This window comes from Vespula pensylvanica, chromosome 20 (genome assembly GCF_014466175.1).
Source record: "Vespula pensylvanica isolate Volc-1 chromosome 20, ASM1446617v1, whole genome shotgun sequence".
NCBI lineage: Eukaryota > Metazoa > Arthropoda > Insecta > Hymenoptera > Vespidae > Vespula > Vespula pensylvanica.
This window is the reverse complement of record NC_057704.1, coordinates 684,035-708,232: the sequence shown is the minus strand read 5'-3', so window position 1 is coordinate 708,232 and position 24,198 is coordinate 684,035. Positions and strand designations below refer to the sequence as shown.

At 36.1% G+C, this 24,198-nt stretch overlaps 1 protein-coding gene and 1 long non-coding RNA gene across 7 annotated transcripts; one reads left to right on the top strand and one right to left on the bottom strand.

Moving 5' to 3' along the window:
- Positions 1-2,216: 2,216 nt before the first annotated feature.
- LOC122636000 (4-coumarate--CoA ligase 1-like) lies at positions 2,217-12,349 on the top strand. 2 transcript variants are annotated; one of them, XM_043826777.1, is made up of 7 exons: positions 2,217-2,317; positions 9,614-9,751; positions 9,826-10,033; positions 10,173-10,506; positions 10,584-10,878; positions 11,432-11,978; positions 12,196-12,349. In XM_043826777.1, the coding sequence occupies exons 2-7, from the start codon at positions 9,635-9,637 to the stop codon at positions 12,312-12,314; spliced, it is 1,620 nt and encodes a 539-aa protein (XP_043682712.1). In that variant the 5' UTR covers positions 2,217-2,317; positions 9,614-9,634; the 3' UTR covers positions 12,315-12,349. The 2 variants fall into 2 exon arrangements, with proteins under 2 accessions (XP_043682712.1, XP_043682711.1); XM_043826776.1 differs by lacking the exon at positions 2,217-2,317 and adding an exon at positions 8,560-8,710.
- Positions 12,350-17,257: 4,908 nt separating this feature from the next.
- LOC122636039 lies at positions 17,258-24,113 on the bottom strand. Of its 5 annotated transcripts, none has more exons than XR_006328845.1 (4): positions 24,004-24,113; positions 23,344-23,604; positions 21,568-22,039; positions 17,258-18,228 (listed from the first exon to the last, which is right to left on the bottom strand). It is a non-coding gene; the product is annotated as an uncharacterized LOC122636039 (long non-coding RNA). The 5 variants fall into 5 exon arrangements; XR_006328844.1 differs by lacking the exon at positions 17,258-18,228 and adding an exon at positions 18,557-21,481; XR_006328842.1 differs by lacking the exon at positions 17,258-18,228 and having other exon boundaries at positions 18,557-22,039.
- Positions 24,114-24,198: the final 85 nt, after the last annotated feature.

Sequence of the window (24,198 nt, the reverse complement as noted above, 5' to 3'; positions counted from 1 at the left end):
GCGAAAAAACCAATATATACCAAGAAACCAAAAAACTGAGCTTTACATCGAGTTATTTTCATTCATAATTATTTTCTATCATTAAATTTTAATTCAACGATAGAATTAATCTGAAAGAATGCATATCAATGGAATAGACAAAATTCATTCGTTAGCAAAAATTCATTCATTAAATATTTGTAATTATTTTAAAAAGCTTCCTCTTTTGTTCTCTTTTTTTTTCGACTGCGAGAGAATGAACAATTTTCGAGGAAATACCGCGATCGATTATTCCCGGATGAAACAACGGTTTTGAAATATTTGATACGGTTAGAAGTAATACGCACTATTTATGTCGGGGAAAGGTAGGAGAGTTTGTTTTAGCGAACATCGGAGGATATAGACGTATCTACGAGGGTAGACTCTTAACCCAGGGTGTTTGGAATTAGCGGTAACGTTGTGGAAGTTAGAGATCGGGTCAGCCACTAAGAGAACTTTGGCTGCTGTCCGGAGCTTAATTCGCGAAGGCAGCCAGTTCGACCATGAAGACGTCTCATCGGCAGCTTATCGAACTTGGACAACTACGCTTCGGTTCTCTGCCATGGAGCATCCAAAGATAAACATTTGGTTCTCGCCAAAATCGGCACCCGTCTCTACTGCTTTCGTTGCGCTATATATTTTGATAAAACCAAAAATAAATGATAAGAGCAAGAAAATGTACGCATATATTCGTTTTTTCAAGAAACGGCCGGATAGAGCTATCTTATCGTCAATGAAATAGAATGATTTAAAATAATATTAATTTAATATGATTTAATATGATTGATTCAAAATAATATTAATTTAAAAAACATGATAAATTTTATATAGAAGCAAATTCGCTCGATCTGCCAAATAAAACCGACTTAGTTTGACGTCGAAAAATCGTTTCGTAATCTTCCTTCGTGGAAAAAAAATATGACCTGCATTATGCCATGTCGTGGAGACGATCACGGACAATGAATAACGGAGGAACAAGGAATTGAAAGTAATTACACGAAGGAAATAAGGTTTATCTCGATCTCGGTTATTATTTTAACGGCGACTCCGAATGCAACGACAGAAGGAAGATCGATAATGAGCGAAGACGTACGATCGATTATTAAACGATACGGTAATAAGTGATTAATCGAGCTTGCAATTTTTATGTCAAATAATTTAAAATGAATGTGTACCTAACGAATCGCAATTAATTGATTCACAATGCATAATATAGAATTCTACCATTGAGACTAAGTCTTAAACGCAAAGCAGCGGTTTCGCGCGATAAACCTGAGCGATAACCTATAGAGATGTAATTTATGACCTCGCCTTTAGACCGTTTCCAGTCTGTTTAACTAGATTTCTCTGTCATATAAATCGCGCTCTCGCTATTCCGTAACCACGCTCGAGTAATCTCTGCACCGAGCGGACCAACCTAAACGTTATCTTCGATTTCATAACGAAATGTAACATTGATCCACGATTTGTAAGCACTATTAAGAAAAGCACGGGTAAGAAGAAGAAAAGCAAAATCAGAATTGACTTAATTTAAGTAGAAATTAAGTCACCGGCTGGAGCGACTTTAAACGTTTCTAGTATGTGCAATTGTGTTTCCTGGCATACTTATGTAGGTATTCCGTAGCTTTAAGGATCGCGAAACGAGTTAAGCCGAGGTAAGCTTGCTCGGAAGCGAGAATGTGATCTTCTCAGGCTGGCGTATAGCTACTTCATACCAAAAGTATTCGGCATATTCTACCCTAAAGTATGCCACCGGTATCAGAGGTTTGTGGACTGTAACAAAGCAAGCCCTACGGGCATCGAATCTATGTTAAAGCCTTGGCATTCACAGCGAAAACGCGTCACGGAGAGACGAGACCTCGCTGTTTCTTCTGATAATTCTCTAATCTTCTGATAACGATATTTCATATTTAATTCGTTCGAAGGAAAATTGTCGATTAATTAATATAATTACGGTTATAACGATTTTCAACAAAATCAATACATAAAACTATACTGTGTATATTTACATACGCAGCAATACATAAAATAATATTTTATGAATACATATAAAAAAGAAAAGGAAAAAACTTTTAAATATTACCGTTATCTGTATACTTTAAGGTCACTTAGAAGAAAGAAATAAAGCTACTGATAACATTTTATCAATATTTGTGTAGATTTCAATACTTTTTAAACGGAATTACATTTTAGTTTGCTTTCAACGTTCGAACAATAATGATTCTCGGAATATGTTAATATCGATATTATTTTAAAAATTCGAAAGAAAGACGTAAAACCAGAAAATCCTAAAAACAAGGTAATTCTCTTTCGATTCATACTACCTTTTCTTATTTAATACGTTATTAACGACAAATTAATTTTGCATTACAATAGAAAAATCTGCTTCATTTCTAAAAAATTTTTATTCTTAACAAATTTTATTTTCAATCTCGTCGATCAATGTCAACCGAACGTATAATATCGGATTGGTCGATAAGTAATGTCAGAATTTTCAGTAAAAAGTATTACTATTGTTTATTTACAATTAGATATGAAATACTGAAAAATTTTGACAATATTTATCGGTCAATTCAATCGTTAAATATCGCCGACAAAAGACGATAATAAATTCAGAAAAAAAAAAGCTTAGTCAAATGATGGAATACAATCATTTAATAGAAAGACAAGATCATTGTTGTTAATCGCAGATTTTTCTTCGGAGACATGAAAAAGAAAAGAAAAAAAAAAAAGAAAAGAAAAAAAATATGAAAGTAGAAGAATTAGAAAAAGAGAAAAGTTCAAAAGAGAAAGAAAAAAAAATAGAAAAAAAGATGTAGGAAAAAGCATTGACAGAATTTGCGAACAATTCTCGGACCATCGTAGAAGTCGTAGTTTCGTTCCTGAAATAGTCCGAGGGCCACTGTCCGTGGCATCGAACATTGTGCCAGGAGGTTGGTACACGCGTAAATACAATAAAGGAGAGAGTAGACCGTACCTGCGTGCTTTTTACACATATACTCGGATATATAGACACTTATATACATGCCTATCTACCTATCTACCTACCTACCTACCTATCTACCTACATACATACCTACACGGACGAGTACTTACTTACTTGTACCCATACACGAAGAAATGTACACATAGCAGGAACGATGACAGCGGTGCGGTAAGCCGTGGCATCCCTCCTTTACGGGGGCAAAACAATTTCTCTGCATACTTTAGCCGACAACGGCCCCTCTCTGCCATTCGCACCACGCGTACAATGCAACAGCCGTTTCTGGTGCTCGCGCGAGTACGCCCCTACCTTCTCCACTTTGTCGCCTCATGTGCACGGTAATATATACGTCTTTCTCATTCTCTTTCTCTATCTCTCTATATGCCTATGTATACGCGAACTTGTGTGCTCTTTTCTACGTTGCTTTTTATGATATACATACGTATAGGTAGGTACGAAATCTCTTTCTCCGATTTATGCATTCATCCATTCGCTGCATTCTCTTCTCTCTCTCTCTCTCTCTCTCTCTCTCTCTCTCTCTTTGTTTCTCTCTCTTGCTTTACCTCTTGATCTCTCTATCTTTTACTATCTTTCGTTTCTTCTCTTTCTCTCAGGAGACTACGCTCGATAGGACAATTGCACCGCTTTACACAGCATTCGCTCATTGTCTCCCCTCCATCGAATCTTCTTTCACCAATTTCCCTTCCTTCCCTATCCCAGCTCCTCCTCTCAGCTCATCTCATCACCACGCTTTCTCGTACAGCACGGACTTCATTAATATTCGGCTTAATTACTCCGTTACCGAAGAGGTACGTTGTTTAAAAGGGACACGAAGTATAGATCGCACTAGCGATTATGAGAATTGCATTTGATGAGGATTAATTCGTTCGTTTTGTTCGTGAAAATGATAAAGTAATTGATGAGATGAATTATTATCAAGGCTATTTTAAACGTATGGAGCCATCGGTCCATTTATTGTTTGAATTATTAACGAGTTAACAAGAACTATATTATAGTAAAGAATATAATATATATATATATATATATATATATATATATATATTATAGTTCAGTTATTCATTAAATTAACGACGAAGGTATGCCGAACTCAATGAATTTTCTCTTCGACCATTCCTCTTCTATTTCCACCTTCTCTTCATTATCTTATTTCTCGGTCTACCTAGCATCGTTCCCTCTTTATCTCTCGTGACTGACAATCCTACGTACCTAGTAATAATGCCAAGAATCTAATTACCGAATCACAAAACGTCGTGCAGGAACAAGCGGCTTAAAAAAGTCACTTAATGCTTGATGGCACGAGAATGGTAACGCATAGTATAATACTAATATGCCTTCAGCGAAGGGAGCTTCGTATAATACTATTACAGAATTCCGAGTGACAGGAATTCTACTATTTCAACCAGAATGCCGGCTCCGTTGCTTTGTGACTTGTTACAGTTTCGGCCACACGTCATTCCTTTGAAAAAAAATGCGTTATCCGACAAGACAAGAGCCTGCGCATTTTTCTTTCTCTTTTCAAGCATACCCGTTTACGCTAATTCTATTCCGCTTTTTTTTATTTATTTTCCTTACGGAAGAAAAGAAAGTAATTCTAAAATTTATGTAATTACTTTACTCGCGAAAACGAAAAAGAAAAAAAGAAGAGAGAACGAAGGAACGACGATGCATCTCGATTCGTCTAATAAATCGCATAAGTCTGATAAGTCTAATAAGTCGCTCTAATATATCTCACTATCGTTGACAAATAAAATATGACAAAGAAACTGTGTAAAGAAGAGACGATTCTTAAATTCGTTCGTTTAAAGTATCCGATGGAATTGGAATAGTTTTTATTTTTTTTTTTATTAGCATCGTTGCCGTCCCACAATATTTTCGTTCTAAATAAAAACGCGAATTTATATTTTATAGAGTTTTAATCATTCTGAAACTATATTTTATAATCCTCCTTGATGGTCACCGACGATAAGCATATAACTTTAATGCGATTTTTCCTTGATGAAGATTCGTACATTCCACGAGCGAGTTGCATTACCGTTGAAGAACGTTTACGAAGGCTGAATGAAATTAAACAGAAGTTGTAAGAACTAGAACAGAAATAAAATAGATAAACAGTCTCGGCAAATAATGATAAGAAAGAGAGAGAGAGAGAGAGAGAGAGAGAGAGGGGAAAAAAAGAAAAAGAGACTACGAATGCTTTAAATTCAAGTTTTAGCGATTTTTGAATAAAACGAATTTTCATTAAATTTTCCATCAATCACAAAAGCTTAAATATATTTGATGGGTAGTTTTTGACCCGTAATAATCCGGAACGTGGTTATGTTGAAATAACGATGCTGACGAATTTCTACGTTAGCGAAAATATGGGATTGCGTTTATTGAGAAAGGTAGGAAAAGCTCAGACGGAAATGTGAAAACTGACGAGTACGAGAAAATCGTACGACCCGTTTCTCGAAACATCCTGCCAATTATCGTAACTAGGACCATTATGCGGACCAAATGCATCTAATCTACTCGGTTTCATTCAATATTTTTTAACATCAATATACTACAATCTTCGTACTATAATAAGAAATTCATTGATATTTCACCAAAAACGTGTTTATCTAATCTATTTATTTGATTAATCTTATCTATATTATCGAAAAAGTTATAAATCATGCTACGGATTCTTTAATATTCATGCACGAACGATAGATAAAATATGGTGATATTTTCCTCGTATTTGTAAGTAAATACCTTTAGATGAGAGTAACACCTGAACAGAGAGAGAAAGAGAGAGAGAGAGAAAGAAAGGTGGATAGATTGAAAGGAGAATTAAAGCACTCGCTAAGGTAGGAATTTCCTAAACAATACCAATCGGCGAGGCAACGTTCGTCCACGCTTGAAAAAGCATCGCCGAGGGCGACGTCGTCGGTGTTATTTATTGCTCGGGCCGATGAGTGTCATTTAAAATTTCGATATAAATTAATTTAAGGGGCAAAGGGGTTTCCACGGGCGTGAGAAAGAAAGAGAGAGAGAGAGAGAGAGAGAGAGAGAGAGAGAGAAAGAGAAAGAGGGAGAAGGTTGGAGTGGGACGGGGCGTAATGGCTCGGAAAATGAAGTTCTTGTAGCCTGCCGAGAGAGAATCTCGCCTCCCTTTCCCACTCTCTTTCTCTCTCATCCTCCGACCCTTTCGCCCTCTTCCTCCGGTAAACCACCCCCTCTCACACTCTCTCTCTCTCTCTCTCTCTCTCTCTCTCCTTCTCCCGTTTAGCCCCTTCGCTTCCAACCTTCAACTCACTTCCCCTTCTCCTTGATACCTCGAAAAGCCCCTCACTCCGAAGCTCCACCTTCGTTTCCATCTCCACCTCGGCGACTTCTCCGTCGCTCCTCACGCAGAACTCAACATAGCCTGCTGAAATATCCTTTCGCCCCTCTCTGTCTCTCTCTCTCTCTCTCTCTCTCTCTCTCTCTCTCTCTCTATTTCATTCTCTCTTTCACCCTTCCATCCACGCCCAAGCACTCCGCTTTCGCCATTATCTTAAGTAAACAGACTACCTGCGCGCTCGAGAATTCCAGATAAAGTCACATGTTATCAAAATTTTGAACCTCTCTCTCTCTCTGTTTGTCTCTGTCTTTCTCTCTCTCTCTTTCATATCATCGAAGCATCCTTTATAGAGAGAGAGAGAGAGAGAGAGAGAGAGGGAAAGAGGCCATCGTTAATTCCGTTAAGTCGTAGCCGCGCATTAATACGCAACGAAGAGGAGAAGTTACGAAATCGCTCGATTCTGCGAACGCGGATGATGATACCGGTGAAGAACGCGGATCGTATACCAGCTGCGGCTCTGACGGATATGCCTGAAGACTCTGAGATATAGCTCAGAATCTGTTCTGGAAACGATTAAGATACAAGCGCGCACGGTCCGTACTTATTTCACTTTCGTATGAGTAATTAACTAAACAACGTGCGACTCATTTATCTGCTTTTCCCAATATATGCTAAATCTTTCTTTTCTTTTTCTCTCTCCCGTTCTTCCAATAGAACGCTTTACAAAATCGATTAATTGATTTTTATTATCAACACGAGTTAAGTTTAATAGGAAAACAAAATTCGTTTATATAAGATTAATCGCGAATGAATACGATAATTAAATGTAATAATTTCGATAGAAGTGACAATAGGAATTATGCCACAATAGTATCCAATTAATTTTCCCGGAGCCACCGTACGATGTCACAATATATTTCATAATACGCATTGTCTATCGCGATGGCGAGGAAAAGGTCTAAAACGACTGTTACAAATAGTCTTTATATCCCACTGCGAAAAAAAAGAAAAGAGACAGCGTTTAAACTCTTTCACCAGAATACGAGTAATGGTTCGGCGAGACTTTTATCATTTATGCAGAGACAAAATCCAACTGCTGAGCTGAAAGGTACCGTGGAAGCTTTATATAAAAAGGAGCCTTGTCTCTTCCCCTCTCCTCTCTCTCCCTCTCCCTCTCTCTCTCTCTCTCTCTCTCACTCTAGTTCTACGACTAAAGCCGAGACTCTGACACCTTCTCAACCCCATCCACTTCTCTTCATCCTCTCTTCACCCTCCCTTATACCTCCGCAGTCAGCCAGCTCGGTAGCTCGGTCTATTCGGTCATAAGTATTCCAGGGGTGTCTAGGCACGTCGCATGAAACCAAGAATCGCCGGTATGCGATTCGCGTGTCCCAGTATGGCCGGCTACAATCAGAGTGGCACGCGGTTCCATCCCCGGACGACTCTGGTCAACCCTTCTATCCGTACGGGGCCACTTCCGCGTACACGTCGAGACTAGAAGCCAGCTCTAGAAGAGCGAATCTCCAGCACTTCAGTGATTCCCTCCAATGCATTCCCATCCCCTTTCTTCCTTCCTTCCTTCCTTCCTTCCATCCATCCATCCATCCATCCATCCATCCATCCATCCATCCATCCATCCATCCTTCCTTCCTTCCTTCCTTCCTTCCTTCCTTCCTTCCTTCCTTCCTTCCTTCCTTCCTTCCTTCCTTCCTTACTTCCTCCCTGACTACATCGTGACGACATCTACGCGGATGTTCGTCTCGGATATCCTTGAAACACTCTGATATACATTCTATCAGCTATGATCCAACATGGAAGACTCAAGCATGTTCATGAAATTCCATGAAGATTCTGATCGGTAAATTATTTATATACGCTTGAAATTGACGTTTGATAAAATATACTTGAAAATATACTTTCTTATTTATTTATGAACGTTTGTACGAATTTCTAAAGGGATAAGAACTTAGGAACGATCGATGCTTTTGTTGTGGGTATAGAGATCAGTGGATACGATTCATTGTATACGAATCACGAATCATAAAATTCAGCTCTCTCGTCATCTATGGTAACCGATTTATATAAGTTATATTTATACAAAGTATTTTTTTATTTACTTTTTCTGACTCGTAGATATGGTGGGAGATACGCGTCTGTGCAAAGAAAAGGAATATCTATCTATAGAATTAGATACTTAACTATTCGTCAGTCAATTCCCACAGCTGTCGTATTGAACAGGCTCGTTAGAATTTCTTACGATCTACAAAGTAAGATTTAAATACAGACTTCACTTTATTTTCAAATATACGATCATTATAGAATTGACTAATCGTGGGCCCAAAGGAACATTCAATCCACAGATATCTTTCATTAGAGTACACGTATGTATGTATTTATGTATATATGCGTCTATCTATATGTGTGTGTATATATATACATTGTAAGAACATACGCCAGCATGAACCGTGAATTTCCAAATCGGATTGACAAAAGCTTTCAAGTTTCCTCTACCTTGGAATCCTGAAACGAAATCAAAACGTTGTAACGACTCCTAGAAATGTGTTGTTGCATATCTTATCGGTAATAGCATCGTTACTCACTAATGTCTTTAGTTATTCAGATAGATACCAATAGACCCGAAGGCATTGTTAAATTCTATAGGCTCCTCATGCTGGATTTGATCCTTTGAAACAATTGGTTTCTGTGATCGTAAACCATTGAACAATGTTCTACTGCAGAAATATAAGAGTTCTTGAATATTGTTTGGCTCTTACAAAATTTAAAGTCTTTAAAAATGTTATAGCTTTTTAAGTTTTGAAAAAAGTTTTAAATTCTTATTCGTAGAAGTTATTAAATTAATGATTTAACAAAATTATATTGGCATTCGTATTATTAAAGAATATATATCATTCGACATGACAAAAAAAAATCTCATTAATATTGTAATTCCTAAAAATAGAAAGCAATTGATTAAAGCCAAAAATAATTATGCGAATTTTGATAGATATTCTGAAAATCAAATTGATTCATTTATTTGACCGAACTTCAGTGTATTTGAACAGCTGTGGAAACGTTATCACAAGGTTACTGTCATTAGTATCGATTAATCAACAGATAGGGTTTGTACGCGAACCCAGCTGACAGTGACAGCGTTACTACCATTACTAAGCTACACTTTTGAAAACTATGTGATAATGATTACCTTGTCTATTTAAATGCTTCTACGAATGATTTCGGGATTTTATTAACTCCACAAAATTAATTTTATCGATTAATTGTTGCAGAGTAACAATAATTCGAAAGAAATGTCTAATAAAGCGAGAATAATCAAAGGCCCACCTGCCGAAAAGGTAGTGCTAGACTGTTCAGTAGGACAATATTTCTTAGAATGCTTGCGAAAACATTCTAATCGTATTTTTGAGGTATGCAAGAAAATTTTATTAATTGATTGGATGAATGAGTCTAAAGGAATTTTGTGTTTAATTACGTCTTACAGATTGACGCCGAAACTGGACAATTTCAAACGAATGGGGACATATTGGAAAAAAGTGTCAAACTCGCCGAGATTTTAAAGAGACGTAACATAAAAGTGGAAGACAAGATATCTATTGCTGCGGAAAATCATCGCAATTGGTTTGTAGCAGCATTGGCAGGCATATATGTCGGGGCGGTGATAGCACCTTTGAATCCTTCGTATACGGAATGTTCGTAGCAAATTTCCTATAGCGATATTATTTTTTTCTTTAACAATGATAATTCTTTTTACACATTCACATATAACTGAAGTAATTTATTACGAACAAACTATCTACAAAAAGCGTCTTTGTATAATTTGTTATCTAGTTGAGATGAAACACATACTGAACATTTCAAAGCCGCGAATTATCTTCGTATCACGACGAAGCGAAAAACTGTATAGTGAAGTAATAGCTAATCTATCTTGGGAGATAGAATTGATCGAATTAGACGATGAAGCACTTACGAGTAACATGCCTACGCTAAAAAGTTTGTTGGAAACGACAGACTGTTACACAGATCCTTATCGATACACTCCTGTTGATATCGGTGATAATAAGAAACGACCAATTCTCATTTTGTGCTCAAGCGGTACTACGGGCTTGCCAAAAGGCGTAATGTTATCTCATCAGAATCTGTTAAACTTCGCATGGAATGGAAGGTAAATATACAATTTATTGTAAAATAAAAAAAAAAACTACAAAATGAATAAGTTTGAATAATCGTTGTCAATTTCAGTAAATCCGATTATCTAGATATAACGCAAGACGACAGGATGTTATTGTTCCTCCCATTCTATCACGGTTATGCCTTTGGTATGTTATCAATTGCAATAGTATTTGGATGTTCGCTAGTCCGGATTACCAATTTCTCAGTAGAACTTTTGTTCACTTCGATCGAAAGATATCGCATCACTTTTCTACCTATCGTGCCGCCGGTGCTGATTATTCTTGCAAAACACCCGGCGGTTCCTAGCTACGATTTTCGAAGCGTGAATAAAGTCTTGTGTGGAGCAGCACCGTTACCAAAGGAGGTAAGTTACGTTTTCCGAGTAACTCGCGTTAGGTCCGATAAGTTATCGATACGAAAAATAAAATAAAAAGGGAGCGAGAAAGAGAGAGAGGGAGGGAGGGGAAAGGGTAGGAACTTGAGTGCTAAGTGCCAAAGTCGGTCTTTTACTTTGCTCCACGAAGGGAGTCGAAGTCGAGACGCGGAAAAGTGAACAAAGAACACCGTTTCTCGTTTTCACGAGCGAAAAGGAGGAAATAAAATGGCACCCAATGGGAAAAGACGTTTACCGTGTCTCACGATTACATCTGTAGATTGATCGTATATTCGTATATCAAACGTTTCTTAATTTCTAGTAAAATTTTCTAGTTTTATACAATCTCATCTCTGTACTCTTTATATCGATAAGTACTATGAGTATACGTAGCTATGTAGTTACAATATTTTCTTTTTATCCAATTTACTACAAAATTATTACAAAAAATTATTATAAAACACTTTATAAAATTGACCTACTTTTAAGACATCCTAGAAAGTCCTTTTAAAATGATACAAACTCGATCTCGATATATTTTTAGTTGCTGGTGGAAGCAAAGAAAAGGCTGCACGTAAAGTCTATTATTAATGGTTATGGCATGACAGAGGTTTCGATAGTGATCGGACTTAGCGACAAGTCCGGAGAGAACGACAATGCTATCAGTAAGCTTATGCCCGGTGTACAGTGTAAGATAATCAACCCCGAGACATTCGAGACTTTAGGACCGATGCAACCGGGCGAGTTGTGCATCAAAGGCGAGCATATCCTAATGTTAGGATACTACGGTAATCGCAAGGCGACCGACGAAACAATCGATAAGGATGGTTGGCTTCATACGGGTGACGTCTGTCTTTACGACGAGTCTGGCAAGTTGTTCATCGTCGATCGACTAAAGGAACTCATTAAGTATAAAGGTTATCAAGTCTCGCCGGTCGAGATCGAAGTTCTCTTACTTTCTCATCCTGCTGTTAAGGATGCTGCTGTCGCTGGTAAACCTGACGAAAATTCCGGTGAACTACCAATGGCTTTCATCGTGAAGCAACCTAATTCGAAAATCACCGCTGAAGATATTGTAGACTACGTTAAAGGTACGTTCCTCACTTTTTTATCAATTTTTACTTCGTTAATTATCTTTTCAATTTATGTTATTAAAAAAAATGTTAATGATTACTGCTTATCTTACAAGTATTCTATATTTAAAGGATCGATATAATTTGTATTATTTAGCAATAAGTTATCGTATCGATTTATTTCTTAAATTTTCTTCGTTTTCGTCTTGATCGAGCTGTTAAATATGATTTACAGGACAAATGTCGCCGCAAAAGTGGCTGAGAGGTGGCGTACGTTTTATCGATGCCATTCCTAGGAATTCGACTGGAAAGATCATGCGACGCGAACTTCGAAATTTGGCGTCTAATTTGTAAAGAATAAACTTCGCCGTGGGAAATTTTTTTTTCTACTCGATCGTGAATTTATTCTATTTAATCTTTAATTTTCTTATGTTATTTCTACTATCTCTAATATAAAAAATGCAATAATCACTAATGATAATGTTACAGTTTCATGCAATATGAAATAAAATGGCGATACCTGTTGCATCGTTCGACACAAATACGTCACTCAAAATGCAATTACATATATATGTGTGTATATATATATATATATATATATATATATATATATATATGCCATAAACATACTGCAATATTATTAGATCTATGTTTATAATCTATATATATATGATTAACAATAGGAGAGAAACACGATCATGAGCACAGAATGTTATTAACTCGGAAAAAATATTTCTTGTTTGAAGTTAATTAAAGAAAAAGATGGCATATAATTGGATGTTGTTCCACATCTCATTATGATCCCTTCGAATCGATAACATCCATAGAAATTCTATATATACGTTATGTTATTATTAAAGATAAATTTATCATTGAAAAATAAATATATATTACGTTGGAAGAAAAATTCGTATTCCAATAAGCGACGTACGAGCCGCTTTCGTTCCAACCAGATATATATTCTTCACAATTTTAACAACGCTATATTTTTATCCTAGGAAAAACTTACGGAACAAATTCGTCGATAATGATTTTTCAACTTTGCGAAGTCAAAGGAGGATCTTATTACCTTCGTTAACAAAAAGATGAGAAGCAAATTGCAACATCGATTCAAACGAAATTAACATTGTCCACTATCGGAGAAATTTAAATTTCACAGGAGAGACTGAGCTACGAGCACACCCATAGGTGTACTTATATACGCGTATGAACATACAATACATACGTTCATCGTCTCTGCATTCGTGCTTCGCGTTCCTGTTGATTTAATTACAACGATAGCCCTCTGACAAATCTAATTGACGTGCATCAATTATTTGGCGAACGAAGGCCGTTTAACTCCCTTTACAACTTGGCAGTGACCGCGGTTTCACGATAATTCCATTTTTCATGGTGCTTTCCTAACGAACTTCCACGGTGATTATGGAAATAGGCATCTCTACATTTTCGACGATTCTCTCGCAAAGTAACAGGTTAGACGTAACAAGAATAAATAAAATACCTCGTCTTTCTAATTATACCAAAGCGTTAAGGGGAACCAATTACATTTGTCTCTGTGCTATTCTCTCTATCACGATTGTACACGGTTGACTCGGTATTAATTCAATTAACGGAATAGCTTCGTACATCTGATGAGACTATATCTTGTACGTCAGATCAGATTAAATAGAATCTAATTAATATACATCACGATCGAATACAATAGACACAATTTTAATTCAATTAGGAAAACTACCGTGCGTTGTAGGTTTGCTATTACAAAATCTACATATCTGAATCGATCGATTTAATTATTATATACAGAAAATATTTCGAAATTAATGAGATCGTCTAATAAATACTTTTATTTCGTCACAATGTCCTACGAAAAGACTTCAACGTGTAGGAACGTGTAGAAGCGGAAGCACGATCAGCGTACGGTACAATTAAACGCAAAATTAAATTACAATTAGCCATACGTCCACTACGCTCCTATCTGGCAGGGATGAATGGGCGAGAGGGAAGGGGTATTAAAAGGGGAAGAGAGAAATAGATAGATAGAGAGAGAGAGAGAGAGAGAGAGAGAGAGAGAAGGATAGAGAGGAAGAGATAGAGAAGGTGAGTGGTCGAGAAGAGAAGGGAATATTCGAGGAATTAATTCGAAGCAGACGCGGAAACGACGTCGATGCGTGGCTCAAAATCAACATTAACGCCGGTTCGCGAATGTGTAACGATCGAGACAACGAAAGCAACGACGATTACGAGAACGATCGATCGATCCATCGATCCGTCCATTTGTTTGGTAGATCGGAACGATCTACTCCCACCTAACCATTCGTGACACGCATCGAGGACGGCCACTTAAACCGGCGCTCGATCGACTACCGATTTAGAGGGATACAAAACGGGGCTGCTATGAGATACGTGTTAGTACTAGTGCATTCGTAATGGGGTAGTGACGTATGAACATATGTATGTATGTAGCTATGTGTAGTAGGTGGACCGTAGATAGCCAAGACTATCGGGCATAACGCGCATAATAACGTGCTAGCGAAGCCTTCGTAAAATGAGATACCGTGAAAGCGGGGAAGGAATCGTTACAGGATGGATACCAAACGGTAAAAGAGAACCTGCGAAGGGTAGAGAGGAGAAAGCAAAAGATCGAAAGAGAGAGAGAGAGAAACAGAGAGAGAGAGAGAGAGAGAGAGAGAGGAGAGAGAGAAAGAGAAAGAGAAGGACAGCCTATCGCTCGACTGGAGATCCAATACAATGCGAACTATTGTACCCACGTTCGCCATCCACTCCAATTCCTAGGGTAGAGATATGCAGCCAGGCTCGAGCCTGCACTTTGTACGGCGCTTAAACGTGTATACCAGCGCACACATTTGCTCAAGTTTCGGTGTGTGTGAGAGAGAGAGAGAGAGAGAGAGAGAGAGAGAGACCAAGTGCTGCCTAGAGTAGAAAGGTGAGAAGAATGAGAGAGCATGAGAAAGATAGAGAGAGAAGGAGAGAGAGATAGAAGATATGTATGGGGTAAGGCAAGACAAAGTGGAGCTAAAAGAGGAAAGAGAGAAAGAGAGATAGAATGGTGCTCGTATTAACTCACCTCTCATTCTTATTTTCTCTCCCGAACACTTCGCAGCCTCCAAGAAACGTGCCACACCTCCTAATCCCTTTCATCCATTTTCTATAACTTCACGCAATTTCACAGACTTGTGCCGCGTTAGCTTCGTTTCCTTCGCGTTAAAGAAACGTACGTAGTACGATCACGTACCGGACCTTGTCATATCGGTATTTCAAAAGGGTCATTCCATGTGAAATCGATCACTTTTTAGAGTAACTTTCCGGATTTCGTTCAAAATAAAATATGTTTTAGTTTTAACCTTTACTAGTAGTACGTAAAAAAATTTCTTAATAATATAAAAAATGATCAAAGTTGTATTAAAAAAATATTTCTATAGAAATTAATTCATATCCCTTAGAAATATTTTAGAATTTTTCCATAGGTTTAAATTACTATGTAGTGTAATAAAAATAACACGTATTTGCAAGAAAACATTTTTGAAAAATTAAGTTTAGAAACTTGGCGAAGTGTTACTCGTTAGCTCGATAGTACTTACGTTACGTGATATAGATAATGATAAATCGCAAGTAATACCGATTTCCTATGTCTCGCCATATGGAGGTTGCTGCATATAGAGAACCATGGTTTAAGATTACATGTGTCAGATTACATGTTATAGATTACATGTCGCGTTTAATGAGCCTTCCTTCGACTTGGTCAAAGTCGATCGAAAATCTATCAACCACAGCTTTGCCCTTTCCCATCTATGAGAGGAAACTTTTATCAAATATTTCTCAAAAAATGCAAAACTCTTAAATACTCTCAAACAATTTGTTAAACAAAATTATACATCCTACGATTCGTCGGCAGCGTTCGTCGTAATGTAATTAATTATGTTAATAATTTTTATTCGATAATGATCTACAAGAAGATGATCGCGCAGAAGAGCGGAGTATGTTGTCGCGTGCAGACTTCGTGTTATATTGAGAGAAGTACTATTCTACCTATCCACTACAACAAGGTCGATCGCTTCGTTTTTTTTGTTTATGTTTTGTTTACGTTTTCGAGTGAAAGCGAATTTCCTGGAACATACACAAAATATATTAATCACCCGTGATTATGACGACATCGTAAATTTCATAAAAACTTGTTGTTAATAGCGTTCATTGAGCGGAACTAGCGCCCATTCAAATTGCCGGAATTTGTCACGTGTGCGAAGACCACGAAAGTGTACGCGGGAAAATTCGAACTCGTGCAATTACGAATTTCGATATTAAATCGAATACTACTTCTTCGTTTATACTGCACTCTAATTTAATTTTTTTTTTTTTTCAATAAAAAAGTAATGTCAATCGATACGTTTCCTTTCATTCTTTCGGATTAAAATTAACAAAAAACAAATCGTTTCGAGCGAGCGCAATCTCATTTTTTTTTTTAAAATATCCATAGAGACAAAAAGATAGAGAGAAAAAGAGAAATTATGTACACGTTGATCTACTTGGAACGATCATCATCTTGAAACTTTCCCATCTACATACAAAATATATTTACATTATACATATATCGTCGTTTATATTGTTTTGAATAAATGATAGCGTCGGTAAACGTACCAAGGCCATCGTCATCGTCGTTGTCGTCGTCGTCGACCGAATGGAAAATCAAAGTCTTACAGGACGTAAAATCGAATCGATATATCACCTGGGACCGATCGTCTGTTTATTATAATGAACGAGCTCGCCTGTATATCCGACGGAGGATGCAAGCGTCGAGTGATATGGTGGAGAAGCGGATAGCAGATACGAGGTGGAGGAAATCGCTAGCATGCGGAGGGCGAACAGATGAGGAGGTGGAGTTAGGAGGTGGGGTGGAGGACGCGTTTACGTGCGCCAGACATCCGATGATGCATAGTTGCTGTTGACATGCTGGAACGTCAGGCTCACATGACCTCTCGAGCGCAGCCATTATCCGCAAAGCGACCCCCGAATTGGGACAATAACCGCTTCGTGGAGTCGTGTAATAATTATTGGCTGGCTTTGGGAGCTACCCCCGCGGCGTTATCGTCACGAGCATTTTGCCTCGTTAACTGCCGAATAATAGCTCGACACTAAACGTGCGCTCGCGTGCACGCGCGCATGAGCGAACTCGACTCTCTTTCCCCTTGTTGTGTCACGTTACGTTGTGTTGTTTTGTGTTATATAAACGTCGCTTATTCTCCTCTCCTTTCTCTCTCTCTCTCTCTCTCTCTCTCTCTCTCTCTCTCTCTCTATCTCTATCTATCTTTCTTTCTTTTGTTCATTTTCTACGACCACAGAAAGAGTAGCGCGTGAAACTATTATTGAAATTAGCATTCTGGAAACGGAACTACGCTTCCCATAATTCTTTAGCAATCGCACGCTACTAACCGCGCCCTTCTTCGTCGATTTATGCGACGTGGAAACTCGTTCGCCCTCCTCCCTAAGGTACATATACATCCGGAATTAAAACGAAAGCAAGAACGACTCTACGAGCGTACAAACTCCAAGTTGTAAGTTAATTAGCTACTACGATGCCGACGGTAACCGTGTCTTTTCGTCTCGCTTGCGAAGAACAAAAGCGAGAACTATTACACAAAAGCGAGAGTGACGTTTAATCGTATATCATCCTTATATTATTTCGATTCGAAGATTTCACAGCCGAGTCATAAATCCAGTATATGGCTATTACGGTTATGTTTCGTTTCAACCCCCGTCCCCATAGATCAACACATACGCGTAGCTCGCCCCCAAGCTTGGGACTTTCTTTCGATAGCTTATCATCGTTATCGTTATTATTATTATTGTTATTATTATTATTATTATTATTATTATTATTATTATTATTATTACTATTACTATCATCATCATTATTATTGTTCTTTATGTTTTTTCAACGATTCGCGCAAAACATTGTTAGGCGCATCGTTACAAATTCACTGACCGCGCAACTTTGAAATGGACTCCCGATATATGTACATATACGTGTACACAGGGAGGAAATAGTCGCATTGTAAGCGTTCGTAACTGCTCATTACTTGTTTCGCGAGACTGCAGGCTACTGCAAATTTTGGAAAGCTTTCGTGAAAAATTACCACGGATATCGTACACGTCTGTCTAAAGCCAATAAAACTGGCTTCTACATTTCATGGCACGACATGCGAAATTAGTCGTAACGGTCAGCTCGAACCTATCGAGCGTACTCCCTGCATACCTGAAAATATGAAAAGAATTTCATGTATTTTAGAAATTTACAAGCTTCGCGCTATCATATTTCATAGTATTAAAATTAATCTTATTACAACTACAAATTATGAAGTAATTAGTACAGAGAATTGTTAGCTAATCCCGTCACGGTAATAACGTGAGGTCACACAGGTTGATTCATATTATTTCAATAAGCGACATGGTACGTATTTCTATATTCCTAATTACTTTAAAGCGAATCAGCTTTCGCTACGAACTTGATTTTACTACAAAAGATACTCTAAATTATATAGAATAACCACGGCGATATCATGTAATACGGCAACACGTTCATATCCTTTCAAATTTATATATTTATGGTGATCGCAATCCGTAATCCGCCGAGTATCGTGACAGATATATTAATTCGTACCATGTTGTTCGGATATTTCATGTCGTATACAATTTTTTATTTATTATTCTTCAATAAACTCTTTTAATGTCCTTAGGAAGTGTAAAATTCAGCGAGGGAAAATAATTTCGAGCAACTACGATGGGATATCCACGTTTACGATTGGTACAACCGGAAAGTTGTAATATTATATTTTAATATTAACACGATTAATCGAAACTCATAAATCCACGTTCATTAAATATTAACCAGTTTTTTACTTTGGCACGCACTAATCCACGATGTTACTATTTTTAACAATATTCGCGAAACGTTTATCGAATTTGGGATTGGATAAAAATCAATTTGAGAATATACTCGAATACAGTTTATCATCCCTCGATAAAGGCACTTCCCTCCGGGCACCGATCGTTTTCCAATCGCCGATCGTACTCATTGATGATCTAATTAAACCTCGCACCGAAATTCCAGGCATTCCTCGTATAATCGACTTAATCATTTACGTGCCACGTTGTACGGTACTTAACTGCAAAATGAATCTCTTAAAAGTTTCAATTGTCTTTGTGTATCAGTAGATGTGCCTCGAATGTGGATATACAAATACGTAAGTTGAATGTATTTATACATCCGTTAGTCTTCCCTTGTTTATGCGTATCATGAATATGCATTTATTTTAGAGGGTGGCCGAAGCAATGAACCTCTAAGATATATACCTTCCTACATACGAGAATATTTATACGGCGGAAAACGTGAACTAATTAAATTACTCGCGGGCAGATGAAGATTGATGACTGTAGTCTTATACGTACTTAAAATATATGAGATAATGAAAGACGATCCAGTCGTGCGTTTACGATCGCGATCCGACGCCAGAAATCTTGCACGAGAATTCGTATTATAGCATTATGAAGAAACAAATAAACGGATCAAATATTGCCGCAAATTCGTACGATTTATCACAGATATATGACCTATTTGATTTTTAAAAACCAATAAATTTTCTGACAGGCTAAATCGAAGATAAATGTAAAATTTATCTATATAACATCTAGTTTATTTAACTCGGTTGGCGTCAATCACTGGACATATTCATGATTGTCAGCTTGACGATATAACAACGCTCGTATCTCTGTCGAATGGCGATATATGTAGATTCTGTTCGATTAAAAAAAAAATATATATATATATACATATAAGAACTATTATATATTTTTTTTTCATTACGAACAATATAAAGCTCTGAGAGTCGCAACGATATTGCTGTTTCAACGTATGCTCGACAAAAAAAAATAGCGACGCGTATTGTTGAATGGACATCGATAATGAAAAGCTTAAAACGAATAAATCTTCGTTATACGATCGATCATTCACAAAATAAAGAAAAGAAAGAATTCTAATATTTGAAAAGTCGTTTGGGACTTCCACGTAGTTTCAAGACATCTAACGATAGATCGTAGATTTAACGATATTACATATGTCTGGAATCGTGACCGTACCGACTTGCTTTAAGTGAAACTTCATGTGCGTGTACTGCCAGACGATTTATCGGTATCAAAAATAAAATAGACCATGAAGGAAGTAGCTTTAAATCGTGTGTGTGAGTATATATACTATATATAGTACATGTTTGTATATTTCCTATATATACAAGAAAGGTAAAGTGCCAACCAGTGGTAAATGTAATAATGATTTAGAAGTTCCGTCGCATTTTCACCACGATCCTTCATCCTATTCGATATATCGGGTGTTTTATTTAGAGTATAACGAATGCTTGAACTTGAAGAATACGTGACTCCGCTTTCATATATAATCATGCTCCGAAGATTTACTCAATTTGCTGATATTTGTCAAAGAAGACTGAAACACCTAACGCGTTCTCATTTGTTCGTCATTCTTTTCTTTTTTCTTTGCATCTACAGTATACATCGTTAAAATTTCGTTTGTGTGCGTCCTTATTCTTTTGTATACTTTGACCGTTCGTTCGTTTGAGAGATTGCAAGCACGGATATTTTCGAGAGATCGAAACGTTAAATAATTGCATGGATTGCAAAAAAAAGGGGAGGAATATTTTCCCAAGAGATTGTCGAAAATCCACTTTTGTTCACCAGCGGCGATGAACGCGTACTCCGACCGATTCTGTTAATCGAGATCATTTAATTTCACGGTGCATGCAGTGACACGTTAGTTCCTACGGTAACAGTAGTGAATAGTGAGGACGGACGACGGACGGACGACGGACGGACGGACCGACGGACCGAAGAATGGACAGATAGACGGACGGACGGACGGACGAGTGGACGAACGGACGGACGGATGAACGAACAGACAGACAGGATGAATGTACGGACAGACGGACAGATCTATATGCAGGAGAGACTAATCTAACTGCGGTGGTACTACGAGGACTCAATTTAGATAAGTTCGATGTACTTCCGTCTCACGGAACGTTCCATTTACACCTATACGACGCACTACGTCGAGAAACTTATAACGACGCACGAGTCAAACGTTATATCGATTATAAACAAGCTTGACTCGTTTAACATATTCGTTTTCAGATTTCGACGACGACGATCAACTCGCCCGTTCGCCGATTTAATTGAGGCCGTCCAAAGATTGACAGGCCTTAACGAAAATTGACAGATCAAGAATGGGATTGATCGCAAACGTCCTGTACTACTGGCAGATATAGTAAATGTCGATGAATCCTTGCTTGATACAGTGTGTTAAACAATCCGGTTTCAGGACTCGTATGAGAATTTCGGTGACAGTAATAGAATGCTATATTAGCTTCGAAATTCATTGAATAGGCGTTGGTTCGTATTATTTGAACCTCTTTTGTTTTACTTTTTTACAATCGTAAAATATTCTGTATAAAGTTTCATTTAAGTTAATAGAAAATTTAAACCATGATCGAACGGTACTCTAAAGTTTCTCGTTGAGAAAGATACTCACCCTGTGTTCAATTCCGTAGAGGATATCTGAAATGGATTTCTCCGTAGATCGAAGCATTTCGCCTCAAGAATTTGAACGATTCGTTGCGAGGATATTAGACTGCTCACTCTTTTCGATTTAGATACTGATCGTTCGTAAGACTTGAGATGATATCGATGTATGTAATATTTTTATATAAGATATCGCTTATAAATATATGTATAAGTTTCTTTGTGTGTGTGTAAATTTGAACAATTGCAAAAAATATAAAGTCGAGTATGTAAAGGTGTTATTCCTCCTATTTATCTTTTTGTAAATCTGTAAAAGGATTGAAGGTATTTTGTATTTCATGTAGGATGTCGGATGCTTGATGAAATACGACGGTATCAACGATGGTGCACACTGATATTTGTACTTGTCCGTCATAGAAAAACTCTAATGCACGAAGATTTCCCGAGTGATCCTTGTATTAATCACGATGTATATGTCCCGCCTTTTTACAAACAGAAAATAAATATTAACAAACAAATAATAAATGCAACTCTTATAACGAATAAAAAACTTAAAGGAAAATACAACAAATGTGACTAATTTTCTAATAAAATATTGTCATATGAACAAATCTATACTACGTGTGAGTTGTCTATAATATAGCCAATATAGTCAACATTTTCATATTTATAAAATTAATTCTTTCTCGATGCATTATTATATACGAAATATATATTAAATAAAGCATATAAATAAAAACATCAAAAACATATTTATATAAATTATAACCATATTCAATTTCGTTAATAATATTTTTACTTTCTTTCATTTATTCTATGACTTTTTAATAAATAATATCGAATAGAACTGATGTAGTCTGTGTTAGAAAATTAGAAGAATAGTATACTACAGATACATACTTGTAAATTATTATAAAATATAAATCATAAAAAGTAGACCATCATAATAATTTCAATATTATAATGTATTTATAATTATATTTCACTAAATTTTGGTGTTTCCTGTATCAAATTTGAGTTTCTTAGGCATAAACAAACAATCTTTCTTTTTTTGTAATTTAGCAGTTGGAAGAAGGCTAGGAAATTTGTTATATTTTAAATTATCTCTAACACCATATCACTTTTTATAGATTCCTATAAGATGTAATAATTAAATAAAAATAATACATTTGCAATGATTATATACAAATAACATAACTATCATAATTAAGAATTATCATTATACTTCCAACATAATTTTGAGAGAGCCAAGATTTTTTTATTAAAATAAAAAACAAATTTCATAACTTATTATAGAATATATTATTCCTTTAAAGTTCTAAAATGCCTTGTAATCCAATAGAAACGTTAGGAGAATTTATTTCACTATCCTATAACAATGTCTTACTTTTATCATTACTAAAAATAAAATAGATAATAAATAATACTATAACACACTATACTATAAAAATATAGTGCACAGAATATATAAAATAAAAATGTATTTTGGAACCTTCATTGAGAGATTTATTGTTCTCTTCTAATAATTTTTTACATCTTTTATAATGCATCTGCATTTAATCTTTTTATATAATTTCTTCTATGTTTCTATGTTTTATAATCTGGTTGCTCTCATCTATACGTATTACACGTTTTTGTAAATCTAGTATTTCAAATATTTTATAATTTACTTTATAATATTTTTTCAATCTTATATGTAATTAATTCTTCTTCCAATTTGCTAAAAGTATATATGTAAATATAAAGTAAAATATCAATACTAAACAATTACTTAAAAATAACGTACTTTCTCTTTTCCAATTTTTTTGTTTTAAACTGAATTTAATTCTAACCTATCTCCTTATATTTACACATTTTCCCTAGAACAAATAAAGATTAATGATAAGCATTTATGCATGTTACTATATCATAGCTATATGTAATAAATATATAACAACCATTTGTTTTTCACACCATATCGTCTTTTTCCTCTGCAAATATCTAAGTTTACAAATTTTATCCTGCGAAGATGTTTCTTCCATTATACTATTATGGTTTTATATGAGATCTGCAAAGAGAAATATACAAATCGTTATAAAAATTTTGAATAAATAGTATATGAACAAACAAATATGATAAAAAAAGAAAATCGGAAATAACCTAACCTTACATTAAAATTGTAAATTGAAAGATATAATCGCATATGAAAGTATGTGAAACACATAATTTAATGACACTAATAAATCGCTACACATTGCAGAAACAATATTCATATTAAATAATTGAATTTAAATAATGAATCGTCCCTACATGTACAAATAATAATGACACAATAGCATCAAGAATTTCGTGCATTATAATAATCGATTTTATAGATGAAAATCAGTAATTAAATTAAACATACATTATAAATTCTGATTATATGTTACATTTTTATATAAATATATTATATAAATAATGTACTTACATAATATATCTGCATTTCCAATATAATAACCCATTCAGCAACTAACTCGACATTCTTTGACTAATGAAAATTATAACTATGAAAATAGAGAAGTAGATGGCGGTATGAACTCCTGCGACAATCGCTCTCTCTAGTGACCAAACTACGAAGTTCATCAAGGATACCCGGCATCTTTTAAATTTATCATGGCAGTGA